This window comes from Perca flavescens, chromosome 14, assembly GCF_004354835.1.
Source record: "Perca flavescens isolate YP-PL-M2 chromosome 14, PFLA_1.0, whole genome shotgun sequence".
Lineage (NCBI taxonomy): Eukaryota > Metazoa > Chordata > Actinopteri > Perciformes > Percidae > Perca > Perca flavescens.
The window spans coordinates 24,206,754-24,221,670 of NC_041344.1; the positions used below are offsets into that span (position 1 = coordinate 24,206,754).

Consider the following 14,917-nt stretch of genomic DNA (forward strand, 5'->3'; position numbering starts at 1 on the left):
CCAGTAGGCTAAGAGTGTTCTGGCGGTTAATGATTTTGTACCTCTTACTGAAAATGTACAGACGCTCTGCAGCTCCCTCGCAGACATGCAGAGGGTGGCTGTTTTCGATGTATCACCACGGAAACGTTAAAACATTTCAAGCTGTTAAGCATGAGTGAACTACAGTATGACTCATTTTAACCCCTCCCAACACACCAGCACACGCACACACCCACATCGTATGGATTCACCAAACACTCACACACACAGAAACCTCATCACACAGGGGGGAAAAGCAAATTAACCTTTAATGATTTTTAACAAAGGGAGTCTGCCACCTGATCTTAATTTGACACAATATTTATATTTAAGAATCCACTCTTGGCTGAAGATGATCCTTACAATTCTCCATAATATTTGCTCATGAGATTCAGCAAGAGGCTGCCGACTGGCACTGAGAGTACTGTATGTGATCTACTTGATGAATGAAGGCCATTAAAGTTGTAGCATATGCGAACTGTACTGACAGTGATATGCTTAGTTTGTGTGCCAGAATTAGCCCAGGAATCTCAACAGGCAGGTAATTTAGCTGCCTCATCACAGGAACTAAACAAAGACGGTGACCCACAGCTCACTGTTATTGGGTCAGGCACACCTTGTGAATCTGTTAGGCAATATTTAGTACATATTATATCACAGATATACATGTTTTTTTCCATGATAGACTCTAGAGTAGTAGTAGTAGAGTAGATAGAGTCTAGATGCAAATGAAAATCTGAATGGAAAACTATTTTCAACCCATCAGTAATGAATAGTAGATGGTGGCTTTAGCTCACAGGTTAGAAAAGCAAATCTTTGGACCAGCTAGAAGACTGATGTAAGTGTAAAAAATCTTGTCTCCAGGTTCCCAGGTGCTTTGTAGGAGTTTTAATGCTTTTCATTGTAGCTAATGGAAGCTAAAACAAAGAAAAGGACAAGGCAGTATTATTATTATTATTATTATTATTATTATTATTATTATATTTGTACTTTGCATGGCTACGCATTACATATTTACAAACTTCTACTGGATATCTGCTCTAATTAAGTTTCCTGCTCTATTTAAGAGTCTCTAGTTAGGTTTTCTCCTGTGATGTAGGTTGTTTGTGTTGGTTACAGAGATATGAGAGGTGGCTGGGGGTTTTGTCAGTTCTTTGTGGTTTCTGAAAGAGGTTAATGGCAGTCATATGTCTGGTCAGTTAGTGCTCTTTTAAGTTCTGATTATATATCAAGACAAGTGAACATGCAGCAGGATAGCATACATGTTCAGTCTACTGTCCTTTGATAAAGATATTACAATACTACACGGAGACACTGTGCTGTCTCATTAACATAGATTGTACCCTACGTTGAATGAAGGCTCTTGTTGCTAATTGACAAATTGTTTTGTAGACTGTAGTCCCAGCCATGTCTCAGTTTGTTCTCTGAAGGCTGTGACACCTCCTCCTCCAACTCCTGCTTCCCCTTCCTAACCCCAGTGGGTCTCCTCTGCATTCAAACCAGATGAGCCAGTCCCGTGACACTAACATATCCACTCCACCCACTTATGTTCTGACTAGTGTCTCCCCCCACCCACCCACACACATACAGTGATGTCAGCTTGTCTCATCCCCACCCCAGTGCAATTTGAAACTCACTTCCGAGTTCAGTGGTAGAGCTTGTATGTTGAGGTTGAGTACAGCTGGTCAAGACTTAAAGGTAACTTTGTGTGTGTGTGTGTGTGTGGGTGTGTGAGTGTGCTGTGGGTGTGGGTGTGGGTATCAGGTTTCCACCTGTCTGCACAGTGACAGGAAAGAGCCACTCCCTCTTACCTGCAGAAACACTGCTGAACCTCTTCACCTTTGCCGGGCCACATTTCCAACACTGTTTCCCAGGGAACTTTGTCATCTTATATATCCTTTTAAATAGCATTTTGGAACTTCGAAGAGAAAAACATTACACTTGTCTTCTCTGTGAAAGCCAGGCTTTCTGTCTTGTGTTTTGGATCATAGAGTAATATATCTATCTGTGGACACACTGGTCCAAGGTGTGTATTTTTCTTTCTGAGCTGCTATGATGCTTCGTGACCCAGGGGTTTCCCTCCTGAGGGAGACTGGGAGGACTGTACCTGATCCCTGGAAAGGAGGCTAGGAGAAAAGACAAAAAAGAAAAAGCCTACAGCAGGATAATGAACTACTAATGACTTATGCAGCTTAAGTGAAGGACTCGATACTGAAGCTAAGAGGCTAACTACCAGCTGTTTGGAACGGGAGGAGAAGCAACTATTGCTGAAATGGTGGGGCTAACTCCCGACTGTGAGAGGTGGGAGGAGAGGCTGGTTCTCATACAGAGGGAGGGACTCAGAGAGCATGGAGCTTCATTCACTCTGCTAAAATCACACACACACACACACACACACATGCTCCGCGAAGCTGTTCTCAGGCTGAGAGAAAAGAGGGGAGCGGAGGAGAGGACTGCACGCTCTCTGAGTAAGTTGTGTACAGTAATGTCCTGTCTGACCATTTTACAGCCAATATTTTGTATTGTTTGTTAATGTGACACAGAGGAAGCAGATGAAGTGCATGTGTTCATCTGCGTTCTTAAAATGTGTTTTATGAAGTTAAAAGTATGCATTCTTGCAAGTAATTTTCCACTGCTAGTTTTATTGAATTGAACTTCTTTCTCTTCTCCAACTCACCCATATACACTTTTCTGCTGATGTGAACCACGTCATGCACACACACACACACACACACACACACACACCCTGGGGCTTCTCTTCTACATATACAAAAATGAGAGAATAGAAAAAGGGGGAGTGGGGGCGGACGAGTGGAGGGAAAGTAGGACAATGTGGGAATGCTCTTGATACATTGTTAACAGTTAGGCTGGTATATTTTCCCGTTTTATCCTCTGATTTTATTTTCATTTCAATTGTTTCCATTTTATTTTTTTAATAACCCTATCTGAGTTTGACTTATTTCTCTTAATCTCCCTATTCTAAGGAAATCTGCTCTTCTTTTTCTTGCTCTGTCTATCCGATTTTTTTTGTTTTTCCATCTCACCCTCTCTCTCTCTCTCTCTCTCTCTCTCTCTCTCTCTCTCATTCTGTTGATCTCAATGTTGTCCCAGGTGGTGACAGACAGGAAAAACAGAGACGCTGAGTGAGGCCAAAGAGGGGCCGAGGGGTTCACCAAACCCTGGAGAGCAGGGAGGTTTCAGATCCTGTGACCTGTTCCCTATAGTAGACGCACTGATCCGGGTGGAGGTACCAGGCCTTAGCTCCCAGGACCAACCTCCAGGATGTCCCGGAGGCGGTCTACAGGAGACCTTGTGCCCAGGGACATCACTGAGATCTTAGCCCGGGAGGCGAGGGTTCAGCGTGGGCAGAAGAAGCAGGGTAGCTCCCTGGGGCAGGCCTTCAGCTGGTTAAAGGGGAGCCGGAGGAAGAAAAGCCTCAGCAATAGGCTGAACCAAACTGGTATTGGTGTAACGGACGCTAAACTGGGACTTCAGGATCATGAACCTGCAAAAGGTGAGTAGGTCGAGACTTTATTCTTAACCTTTTTTCATTTTAGGTTTATAGCTGGTGCTTTTATAGAGAATTACAATACATAAGACATATTTACCCACTACATCACTGAAAATGGCCCCATTAAAATTAAGTTGAAGAAAAGAAAATCCAGTAGAGGAGGCTTTGTGTTCTTTTTTTCAACATAAAATTGAATTCACTCATTGTAGTTTATTCTGTATTTATGAACCGGAAAAAGCACATTTTATATGTGAACTAGTACAATTATCAATCTGTGATGTCACAAATACTGCGCTAATCAATATTTTTATTTTAAACCTACATTGTGTAATGTTTTGAGTTGATTCTTAGCAGAAACCCCTTTGTTCTTTCACAAATATGTGCTCATTCATGTGTAATTACTTCCACCAACTAATCAGAGTATTCTCATACACGCAGAATCTGCCATTCAGAATCATTCAGAATACATACGAGCAAGTCGCTCCAATGACGGCAGCCATGTAGCGCCTCTATCTTTAAAATACATTAGCCAAAGAGGGACATAGCTCTGCCTTTTACACTCAGTGGCACCGTAACGAATGCCAGGGGGAGATTACTCGCCAGGGAAGCGAAAAAGAGAATTAAAACGACAACACGAAAGGCAAAGCAACAAGACCAAAGTTAATATTGGAGTGGCTAGAACAGCTGTGTGTTAACGATGGAGAGAGCTTATTTCGGGTTCGGCCACCGTAGGAGGAGGGGCTAGAAAGTAATATTCAGTTGGTTGTCATATACAATTTCACCGCTAGATGGGAGAACTTCTTACACAATGTAGCTTTAACAATAGATCACTCTGCAGTTTCTCCCAGCTCTACTGAGCGTTTTATCGTATATCAGCTAACTGTTTGGGTTTTATGGCCCGCAACATTTGGTTCACTGTCTCCGCTCTCGTGAGCCTCATTTTCAGCCACAGCAGGCAGCAAACAACTCTGAGAAAACATTTAGCAGCTGAATGGTTATGTTGCCCCGCGTCTGCTGGTAAATTAAAATATAAAAGTATTAGCTATAATGTTTGCCATTACTGTATAAGGTCATAAACATCATGTCAGTGTTGTGTTTGCAGCTTGTTGTGCTATCCCAACAAAGCCAAAAAAAATCAACGATTGCAGGTTTAGGAGAAAACCACTTAAGATTTGAAAGAAACGTTTTTCATCAGTAAAATTTACTCGATGCACTGTCTCTAGTGCGTCGAGGTCTCTGTCAGGATGGATATTCCGTGTCACGGTTCAGTTTAGGTACGGATCGGAGTTTTTAAGCCACGGTTTGCTTGTTTGGCAACTCTACTGTATAATTCTGTCCTGTTTTGTCACGATGCCACGATCACAGACGGTGTGGTCATGATGACATTTCGGAGAAATGTGTTGACTTTTGGATTAAGACGGAAAGGTTATAGGGACTTTGTTATCGTCAGGACATCAGTCTGCACATACACACGTAGACTGACACAGGGGCTAATCCCCCTTTCTGTTTACTGATGCGTTTGCTTGGTCGGCAGCACAGAGATTACCCACAATCCCCATTTCCTGTTTTTGTTCAACTTCCAAAGCAATCCTTTTCTATTCTGTCATTGTGTGTGTGTGTTACTGTAGTTACTATCCAACAACTCTTGGAAAACCAGATTCAGTCTTTCAGACCTTGTTTGGTCTTTTGTGGTTTTTGTGCTCATTCCGCCTAAAAAGAACTTTCATGATCCCATATTGTGCCTTACATTGTGGTTTTCTAAGGTCCATGGAGAACCATGAATACTGGAAGGGTAACAGACAGTGACTCCATTTGAAACCAAAGATTAACTAGTAGTAAGGCTAATAATTCCCCAGCAGAGGATGTGGCCAAAGGCTGATGGTAAGAATCTGTGGGAACCATATTTCTTTGGCATTTTGTCTCAGTGATTTTCTGATTATAAGACTCAAGAGGACCACTGTCAAACATGTCCAAGAAACAGATCGCAGACAAGGGTCCAACTCTAACTGCAGACGATTTAACTATTAGTTAGAAAGTTTTATTTAGGAGAGAAAATCGGTGACATCAGAAAAGCAAAAAGTGGGAGTTGTTTTGTGCTAATTCCTACAATATTCTAAAATGCAGCGTGAATCATTGCCGTCAACATACACGGGTGGTCTGTAGCCGTTTGACAGAAAGACCTGTTCCTTATTTCACAACACAAGAACAGCTGGTACATTCTGCCTCACCTGTGTGTGTGAACAAATTGTTAGGTTTGCATTGTCTTGTTTTCTTTGGCACTTTGTCTCCTACAGAGAGAGTGTGAGGGAAGCCTGTCTTCCCACCAGTAAATAATTGGTGCATTGCATCTTTATTATTTCCCAGAAACCGCTGGGTGACTTTACCAGCCTGACAAGACAAAGCATAAAACTCTTCAAACTAAGACAACTGTCACATAGACACAGATACTCACACACATCATCATAGGCCACTTGGTCTATTCACTACTGATGTACAACAATACTTGTAATCCATAAGTTTTATTAGGTAATTTTGACATTAACCAAGCAACTGGATTCACTTACTAATACAAGTTTCTATTTGACACAAACTGTTTAAGCAGTGACCAGTTCTGTCCTATCTTAATACCAGTGTCATTGTCCAACTCGTTTCAGCTGCTGTTGACTCTTTCAACAAAATCTCCTGAACCAGTGACTGCATTTAGAAACTAGAAGGGCACTCGGAGAGCGCAGATCTCCTCCAAGGCCATTCCTTATCTCGCAATGTTAACGAAAGTGCAAAATAGTTTGTGTATCCGCCCCCTGATTTGGATCCGCTCTAAAATTCAGTGAGTTCTTCCTTGGCCAATGCTACACCCTTCCACCAAGTTTCATGAAAATCGGGCTAGTAATCAACTCAATCAGTTGACATAAGCAACATCATAAAATGACCCCCTAATTTCTGCTTAGTAACATTTCTGCACAATGTAATGCCCTCAGAAATTCCCACAAGGAGCAAAATAAATCAGACAATGTGTTGCCTTTGCACAAAATGATAACATATCTTAATCGCAGTTATGCAAACTCTACACCAGTGATGCAAATTGATAATGCTTCATAAGTGAATAACATAAGAAATATAGGAAAACATAGGGAACAACTTTAGACGCATGTTTGTTCTTGTGTATAGACATTTGACATGATGGTTCAAAATAAAAAAAACACTCTTTCATGTGCTGAAATCCTGAGAGCCGTGCATCAGGGTGGTTTGTGTGTGTGTGTGTGTGTGGGCGGGTGTGTGGGTGTGTGTCACTGTCAAGGTCTGTTACCGTGCATGTGTTTGTGCGTGGTAGCCTGGATGCCAGATTGGACCTAGAGTTATGCGATGGAGAGGAGAGATTACAACGAATCACAAAGCCCTATTCAGCCTTGAGAGGACTCTTAGGGAACACTCTCTCAATGCTTTTTTAATTAGAGCAACTTCTCAGCGCACACACACACACACACACACACACACACACACACACACCTATTTCTCTTTCACTCCGAATTTTCAGTGTCTTTGCCTATTCATTACTGCATATTACTGTTTTTGATTTGCTTCTCAGATTGCTTAATGCCCTCTATTCAGCACTGCTGTGGGTGTGTTGGTCTTCACTGCTTATTATTGTGTAGTCAGCGTGTTTAAAGTTGTGTGTGGACACCTACAGTGCCGAGTGAGGGTGTGTGACCGAGTGCTACCCTGTATCAGAGGTTTTCTGTTTGTGTGTCAGCAGCACATTGCCGGGCTTAGGGCGGCGCCAACCCAGCACCAACACTCATTACATCACCTACACACACACACACACACACACAGGGCGTATACAGCCCCCACAACTACCTGCTTTGTCCAGCACAGCCCGTCTTCGGCTGCTGGCTGTTAGAGCGCTGATGTCATTTTGTATAGTCCCTGGGATTCCACGTGTGTGTCTGAGTGTAAAGCCATGTGTGTGTGTACATGTGAGAATACCTTATTGTGTCACAAATGCAGGCCTGGTATGTCTGTTAGTAATGGATCCCATTCTTTGCTTGATTTTCTCTATCTGCATGGGTCTGGGTGTGTGTGTGTGTGGATGTGAATGCCACATCACAAAACACAGTCAGGGTGTGTAGATTCACATACTATAATGCAGATTACAGACCTAGCACAGTAATTGAAGAGCAAACATCTCATTACATAGAGAACATTGTATACAGCCTTAGCTTTATTACAGGCCCCAGCTCAGGGCTACTTTAACACACTTTGACAGGATGAAGGCAGCAAGTGGAGGGCAAAGAAAGGCATGTGGCAGAAAGGGAGGACTGTGAAAGTTTAATGCAACCACACAATGTTCCCTGCAAACATAATTCACCACTCTTTCTCTCTCTCACACACACAGACATACACACACAAACACTTTGATGAGCAAGGTAATTTTACCTGAGTAAGCAGATACCTCCAACCCTCATTCATCACCGTAGACCTAAAGCCACGCCGGTGAGGTAAACGTCTCCCAGGCAACGACATTGAGAGGCAGTATACAGTGTGGCAGGCAACAATACTGTGTGGCAACAATAGGGTCCATGTCAGAGTGAAACATGAATCGTCTTTCAGGTTGTGTTTAATGTGAAGATATACAGTAGAGTAGCATCCAGAGATGTGCTGCAGCAGAGTGGGAGAATGAAGAGCTGGTGGAGATAACATACAGTAGAAAGAATGGGAAGGCATGATAAGTATTGAGGTCACGCAACCCTATGTTTATCAGATTTAATTTCAAGCAGACCAAAGCACATTTTTAAATATATTTTCACCATATTTCTTGAGAAAATCATACACACATACTTCTTATGAAAACCCTTGCAGATAACACATAGATACCCTCACACGTACATAGGAAGGGGTCACTAAAAAATACCTGTAATCAACATCCAAAGCTGTTTTCCAGAGGTATTGTTTATGGAATAAGAGCTAACGAGTTGTGTTATGGGACATGGAGTGTGTTGGATGTGGCAGTGAAGCAGCTGGAAGACATCAGTGTGGGACTGGGGGAGTGGGAGTCTGTTTACACAGGGATATAAACTGATTTACCTTTAAGACTCCGTGTGTGGCTCCTGTTATGTAACTTGTTCAAATAGATACACCTGTTGAACACTGTTTACCTGATCCAACTGCACGTTCTCTTTCTGATTATTTGTTTTAATGCAAGAAGAATAGACCAGATGATGACAAAGTCTTGAGTAAAAGTGACATTCGGGAACATATATGGTATGTTCTGATGGCTTGGGCTGAGTAAAACATCTTGGAACACTGACCACTGTCACTTTATCTTATCTCTAAAATGTTTGTTTCTGGTTTTAGCTGGAGTGCCACAATGATTTATCATCTGCCTGGCCTCTTGTGGCCTCGCAAGCATTAAGCCACATATTTATACTTAGCATGCTGCAGATTCTTTACAAGAACTGTTCAGTGATTTTAGTCTAAGTTTGAAAGTAACAGTAGACCTGCAGATGTACATGTCAATATCATCTCCTACAGACAAAGAAAGTAGTAACTGCAATAATTTTAATTATCGTGTTATAGAGGTTTTACATTTACTGTGCTGCCTGTATCCCCTGTTGGTGAATGGGGTTATGGGAGGATCTAAAGCTCTTCGACCACCCGACAAGCACTTGTAATGAAGTATCGTGCCAAATTGTATGGAGAATACATTTTCATGAGAACTTAGTAACAGCAGCTACAACAAAGGAAAACACTTTCACAGGTTGGATTTAAAAAAAAACAACCTGCAGGTTCATGTCTATAGCTGTTGCTCTTGCAGGTTTGTAGCTCTGCAATTGAATTGCTGTGTTCCCTTACGGTTTATATTGTAATTGCGGTGTCTTGCCACAAGATGGAAGTGATGGGCGGATGTTGGCACATTCACTCAATGTGGAAATTAAGCTGAAAAGAATTGTACTTAGGAGAGTATATGACATCAATGCCACATAAGTCAATTTATAATGACTATAAAAAAAAACCTAATTCAGGCCACTAGCCTCAGACCTCCCTGGTCTCGGGTACACACTTAACAATAAAAGTACACACAGGAACATTTAGAAAGGTAGAAGCCCTAGTGATGGTCACCCTGACAACCACTTTCCCTGACGACTATTCCCTGACAACCGCATTCCTCCACATAAATGGCTTTTAATTTACGCATGCGTATGTGCACACACACAAACACACAGCCTGACTCGATATGCTCTCCTTTGAGTTCCCTGCAGCTGTCAAATCCTAAAATCTGTCTTGACAATGACGCACACTTTGATCACACTCATATTTAAATGTATCTAGGGCATGTTTGGCACGTTGTATTTGCAGCTCGTAGTTGAAGGCTGGGTACAGAGCATGTAACACACACACACAGAGACACACACTAAGTGTACTCTCATAGCTCTATGACAGTTGAGATAGTGAGCTTGGAGTTCTCTGCCAGCACAAATGTACTGGGTGTGGTTTTGGTGGGGCTGCATTAGGAGGCAGCATCTCTCTCTGTGAGCGTTTTATTGCAGATCATTTTACACTCAATGTAAATGCAATGGGAAGCTTGAGTGATATCATACGCTCATAGCATTCTTATTCATATTTGGATATTCACCGTAACTCCTCCTGCCCTTTAGACACCAAATCGATTCCTGTTCTAGAAAATGGAACAGGTCAGTGCTCAGTGGTCCAGCTCATCTCCCCTTCCTCACGGCACCCACCAGTCAGTAAATCTGCTATCTTACAGCAGTTCTCTACACACCAGACAGGTGGGGGATGGATGGATGGATGGGAAGAAACATGATCAGGGTGACCATGATGAGGAGTGTGTGGTTTCACTTTCTTACTCTTTATCATCACACGCCCTCCCTCTTCTTCCATTTTGTTCCCACAAGGGATCTCATTTTCGCGTGATATGAGCATCGTGCTACATGCTGATGGTGTTCATGATTGTTCTCTTCTTCCATCTGTCTCTCTCTGACATTGTTCTGGATGACTGCTATCTATCCGCAGGCTCTGGGAGCGGTGTCACTGAAATCTCGTGACACCAACGGTCATGACATCATCATTGTGGGTACGGTTGGGTACCAAAACGCAGTGCTAATACGGCACCGGTGCCTAAACGACCGGTATCTACCGGACCGAATCGCAACGCAGATTTCGGTGCTTCATTTCGGTGCCTATTAAATGCCTTTTGCGCAGCTAAACGTTGTAAAGTGGAAAATTTCACTGGAGAGGATTCCAACAGCGGGACGTTAAGCAGTGTACAGCCGCCGTTGTCGGAAAAACAACACAGATGGTGCGTTCACTTGAAACTAGTAAGCTTTGTGGTGCATTCAAAGTTATTGTAAAATACCTTATTCCCTATTACCCTATTTTTTGTTTTGTTTTAAGTATCTGTTCAGGCACCGTTTAGGCACCGACACCATTTTAAAAGGGGTGTGCAAAAAAAATCGATTCACATTCAAATCGTGATTCAAGCTCTACCGATTCAAAATCGATTCATAGAATTCCAAAAATCAACCTGCAATCACATGGGAAAAGTAACTACATTTACATTACACTGTGAACCGTTTTTTTTTTAAACAAGAGATCAAACATCTCCTCACTATCCGCAAGCTGCCTGTCCCCTGCCAGATGGATGAGTTTCAGAAACGGGGATGATGTGGCATTCCAGGAAAGCAACGTTACCTAAATTCTTTTACGGTAAGTCATCATCTTCCTCATTCCTTATGCTCTGTTTCCCTCGGCCTGCTACCATTTCCCTCTATCTTTAAAGGTGCTCTAAGTGATGTGATGCGTTTTTTAGGCTACAGTATTTTATTGCAGCAGCGTTAGCACGTAGGCTACTTCCACAATGTGTATTCATGACTCAACCAACTCCTTCTTATCGGTTATTGCTGGAACACTGTTTGTTATGGTTCGTTGTGCAGGTTGGCGCAGTTTGTTTTTATTGCCGTTTGTGGACCCTAGGCTGTCTGACCGCGTTTTTTTACAGTGTGTTCAGGGGACAGGCAGCTAGTGGATAGTGAGGAGATGTTTGCTGTATGTGACAAAAAATGCTGTAGCCTAAAAAACCCATCACATCACTTAGAGCAGTGGTTCCCAACCTTTTTTCCTTGGCGCCCCCCCTACTCATGTCTAAGAAAAGCTGAGCCCCCCCCCACCCAAAACCGAAGTTGAGGTAACTCTCGAGATAGAGCCTCTCTTTCTTTTTTGATACAGAGGAGTTATCAGCACTGTTTCTCCGGCATGTTTCATTCATAAAATAGTGATGCCGTGGGGCAGGAAAATTGAGGATACAACACAATATATAGTTTTCATACAGACTTTTGTATACATTAGATATTCTAGTGTATTATAATTTGTATTATAATAATGTGCAAAACATTTTTTTTTACCTCAACCTCAAACCAGATAAAGACTCGCGCCCCCCCTGTGATCTTTGCCGCCCCCCCTGGGGGTGCCCGGACCCCAGGTTGGGAACCACTGACTTAGAGCACCTTTAAAGATAGAAGGAAATGGTAGCAGGCAGAGGGAAACAGAGCATAAGGAATGAGGAAGATGATGACTTACCGTAAAAGAATTTAGGTAACGTTGCTTTCCTGGAATCCCGCATCATCCCCGTTTCTGAAACTCACCCATCTGGCTCAGCATCTGTATTTCCTCCTAAGCATAGCAGGAATGTTCTCATCTCAAAACAAGCTTTGATCTGTCTGACCGGTTGACTGGTGTATATATGCTGCTCTTTATGTGTGCGATGTGAGGAATTTCAAAAGGTGCCAGACAAGATAGCTGAACCTGTGAAGATCACTTGAATTATTGAGCATCCCTCTGCTGTTTTTAGTTCACACTCTTGCCTTTATCTCAGTATTTATTCCCTATTTTTGTTACTCATTCCTACATAAACACCACTGATATATACTGATCTGTTCCCATCAGCAGCTGTGTGTGTGTGTGTGTGTGTGTGTGTGTGTGTGTGTGTGTGTGTGTGTGTGTGTGTGTGTGTGTGTGAGAGAGAGAGTGCTGTAAAGGACTCTGTGTTTTCTCCATTAGCACGTTTTGTTGACAGGATCTGTCAGCTGCGCTTATAATGGTTTAAAATAAAGACGAAGTGATCACTGCTCGCTAAAAGAGGAAATTAGAGGAGACTGAACTGAGGGGGGGGCATTAACCACGAGAGAAAGGTGTGTGAATCATTTGATGATATGTATTATGTGTGTGTATGTGTGTTTGTGTTTTCACTCCTATCCAACACTGAAAATGCTCAGCTGTGTGAATGCGCTAGCTTGGGAGCTCAGCGATCACAGAGGCAGAGAGTGGGGCACACACACACACACACACACACACACACAATCACACACACTTGGTAGTGAGCAGTATTGGATGCTGCCGCTGCTTCAGCAGCTGGATGTACGGTACTGGAAGTGTATCAGCTCGAAGAATAGGACTGATTTGAGTGTGTTTGTGTTGTATTTTTGCATGCTGGATCTGTGTGTGTCTGTATGTGTGAGATAGCATGGTGTCAGTGGGTCTTAAGCACACATTCACTATGCCGTGGTATGTATGTGTGTCAGCAGGAATTATTTGACCAAAGGGAATCAGGAGTGCGTTATTGAGTGTTTTCATGCTGGAGAGCGAGGGACTGTTCGAAGGTCTTTAGAGAAGGAATACAGATGTAATGTCACAGGACAACAAGATGATAAAGGCACTTTAGGGGCTTCAGGACTGCCCCAAAATGGGGAACAGTGTCCAGAGGAAGAAGAAGGTTCAGACGGAGAAAAACTTTTTGCCAATCCCCAACCGGGAAAAACCTAAAGGTCTCTGGCTGTTTGGACATCGAGACAATCTGAAAACAGGTAAGAGCAATGCGGGATGTTTGGAGTGGATAGATCAGTCGTCATAAGTATTCAGTGACAATCTTGTTCTTGAAGACTGACTGTTAGAAAAGTGGCACATTATTCGGATTTCTAAAATGGGACTTGTTTTGAATGTGACCACTTGAGATACTTATGTAGTTGGCTGTGTATGCCTGTGTGTGTGTGGTCATGTGCATGTGAATTAGTTCCAACTGTAAGCTTTTTAGATGCACAGTGACAATATTCCCATGTGGACTTTACCTTAGTCAGCTTCAAGGCTTCCTGTATTGCACAAGTGTGCAGAAGAGGATGTGTGTGTTTTTTTTCTCTTTTGGTTCCGTTGATTTGTTTTTCCTCTTAGTAACAGTGGATTTTAATTGAAGACAGACTCTGAATTTGCCTTTTTGTTTGCAGCTGTTTTTCCCCAAACCTCCATGCACCTTAATGCCACAGTCAATGTGTGTGTGTGTGTGTGTGTGTATGTGATCCTGTGCCTCAGAGTGGGTATTATTTTATGATTCTGTAAGTTGTTATTGCCAAACCAGTATATACCTGCAGTGGAAAACAGAGCTTAGCCTGTCCTACGCTAATCATTGTCTCTGTTAACAGTCCCTGAAGCAACAAAAACCACCAGACAAACGGGTTTAACACAAGCTCGCACTGACACAGACAATCTGAGATTTGAGATTTGTTATCACAAAGCTGCTGCATTTGCTGTTTCTCAGGTGTTGCTTGCTGTTTAATGTTCTATGTCCTCACCGGGGACTATTTTTAGTCTACAGTACCTGTGTTTGTCACATAATCCCACCCTGTCTCTCTCTTCCCGCCTCTTTATTGATGTTATTGACAAAATAGTGAACTTTAAGTTTCTGGACACAGGGTCACTTGTACCAACTCTTGCCTTAAAGCTGCAATAATCCATACTTTTAATGTTTACAATGGATCCAGTTACTATGTGTAATGTGAAAGTTTGCTCTTTGTGACAAATCCACAGAGAATTATCACTGGACTCTAGAGCTGCAACGATTAATCGATTAGTTGTCAACTCGTAAATTAATCGGCAACTATTTTGATAATCGATTCATTGGTTTGAGTAATTTTTTAAAACTTCTTTGATTCCGGCTTCTTAAATGTGAATATTTTCTAGTTTCTTCACTCCTCTGTGACAGTAAACTGAATACCTTTGAGTTGTGGACAAAACAAGACATTTGAGGACGTCAGCTTGGGCTTTTGGGAAACACTGATCCACCTTTTTCACCATTTGAGGACATTTTAGAGACCAAACAACTAATCGATTAATCAAGAAAAAATCAACAGAATAATCGACTATGAAAATAATTGTTAGTTGCAGCCCTGCTGGACTCTGCAGTTTCCCACATTTCTACACACAGAGACAGACCGAGTCGCAAAAGGCAACTGTTTTCATCAAAAAGCTCTTTAAAAATCCACTGTACGCAACGTGCTCAGCAACAAATGGCATTTAACGACTAGCTGGGGAACGAAGTGGAGC

General features: G+C 42.4%; 1 protein-coding gene across 2 annotated transcripts in view; it reads left to right on the forward strand.

Moving 5' to 3' along the window:
• Positions 1 to 1,082: 1,082 nt before the first annotated feature.
• The window catches only part of nhsl3 (NHS like 3), a 41,113-nt gene continuing 27,278 nt past the window's right edge, over positions 1,083 to 14,917 (forward strand). Inside the window, exons 1-2 of one of the 2 annotated variants that reach the window (XM_028596605.1) lie at positions 1,083 to 2,486; positions 3,130 to 3,532. In XM_028596605.1, the coding sequence (XP_028452406.1) occupies positions 3,301 to 3,532 (232 nt within the window). In that variant the 5' untranslated portion in view covers positions 1,083 to 2,486; positions 3,130 to 3,300. Of the gene's footprint in view, positions 2,487 to 3,129; positions 3,533 to 12,915; positions 13,408 to 14,917 lie in introns of those variants that run through there. The other variant, XM_028596606.1, reaches the window with a different exon arrangement.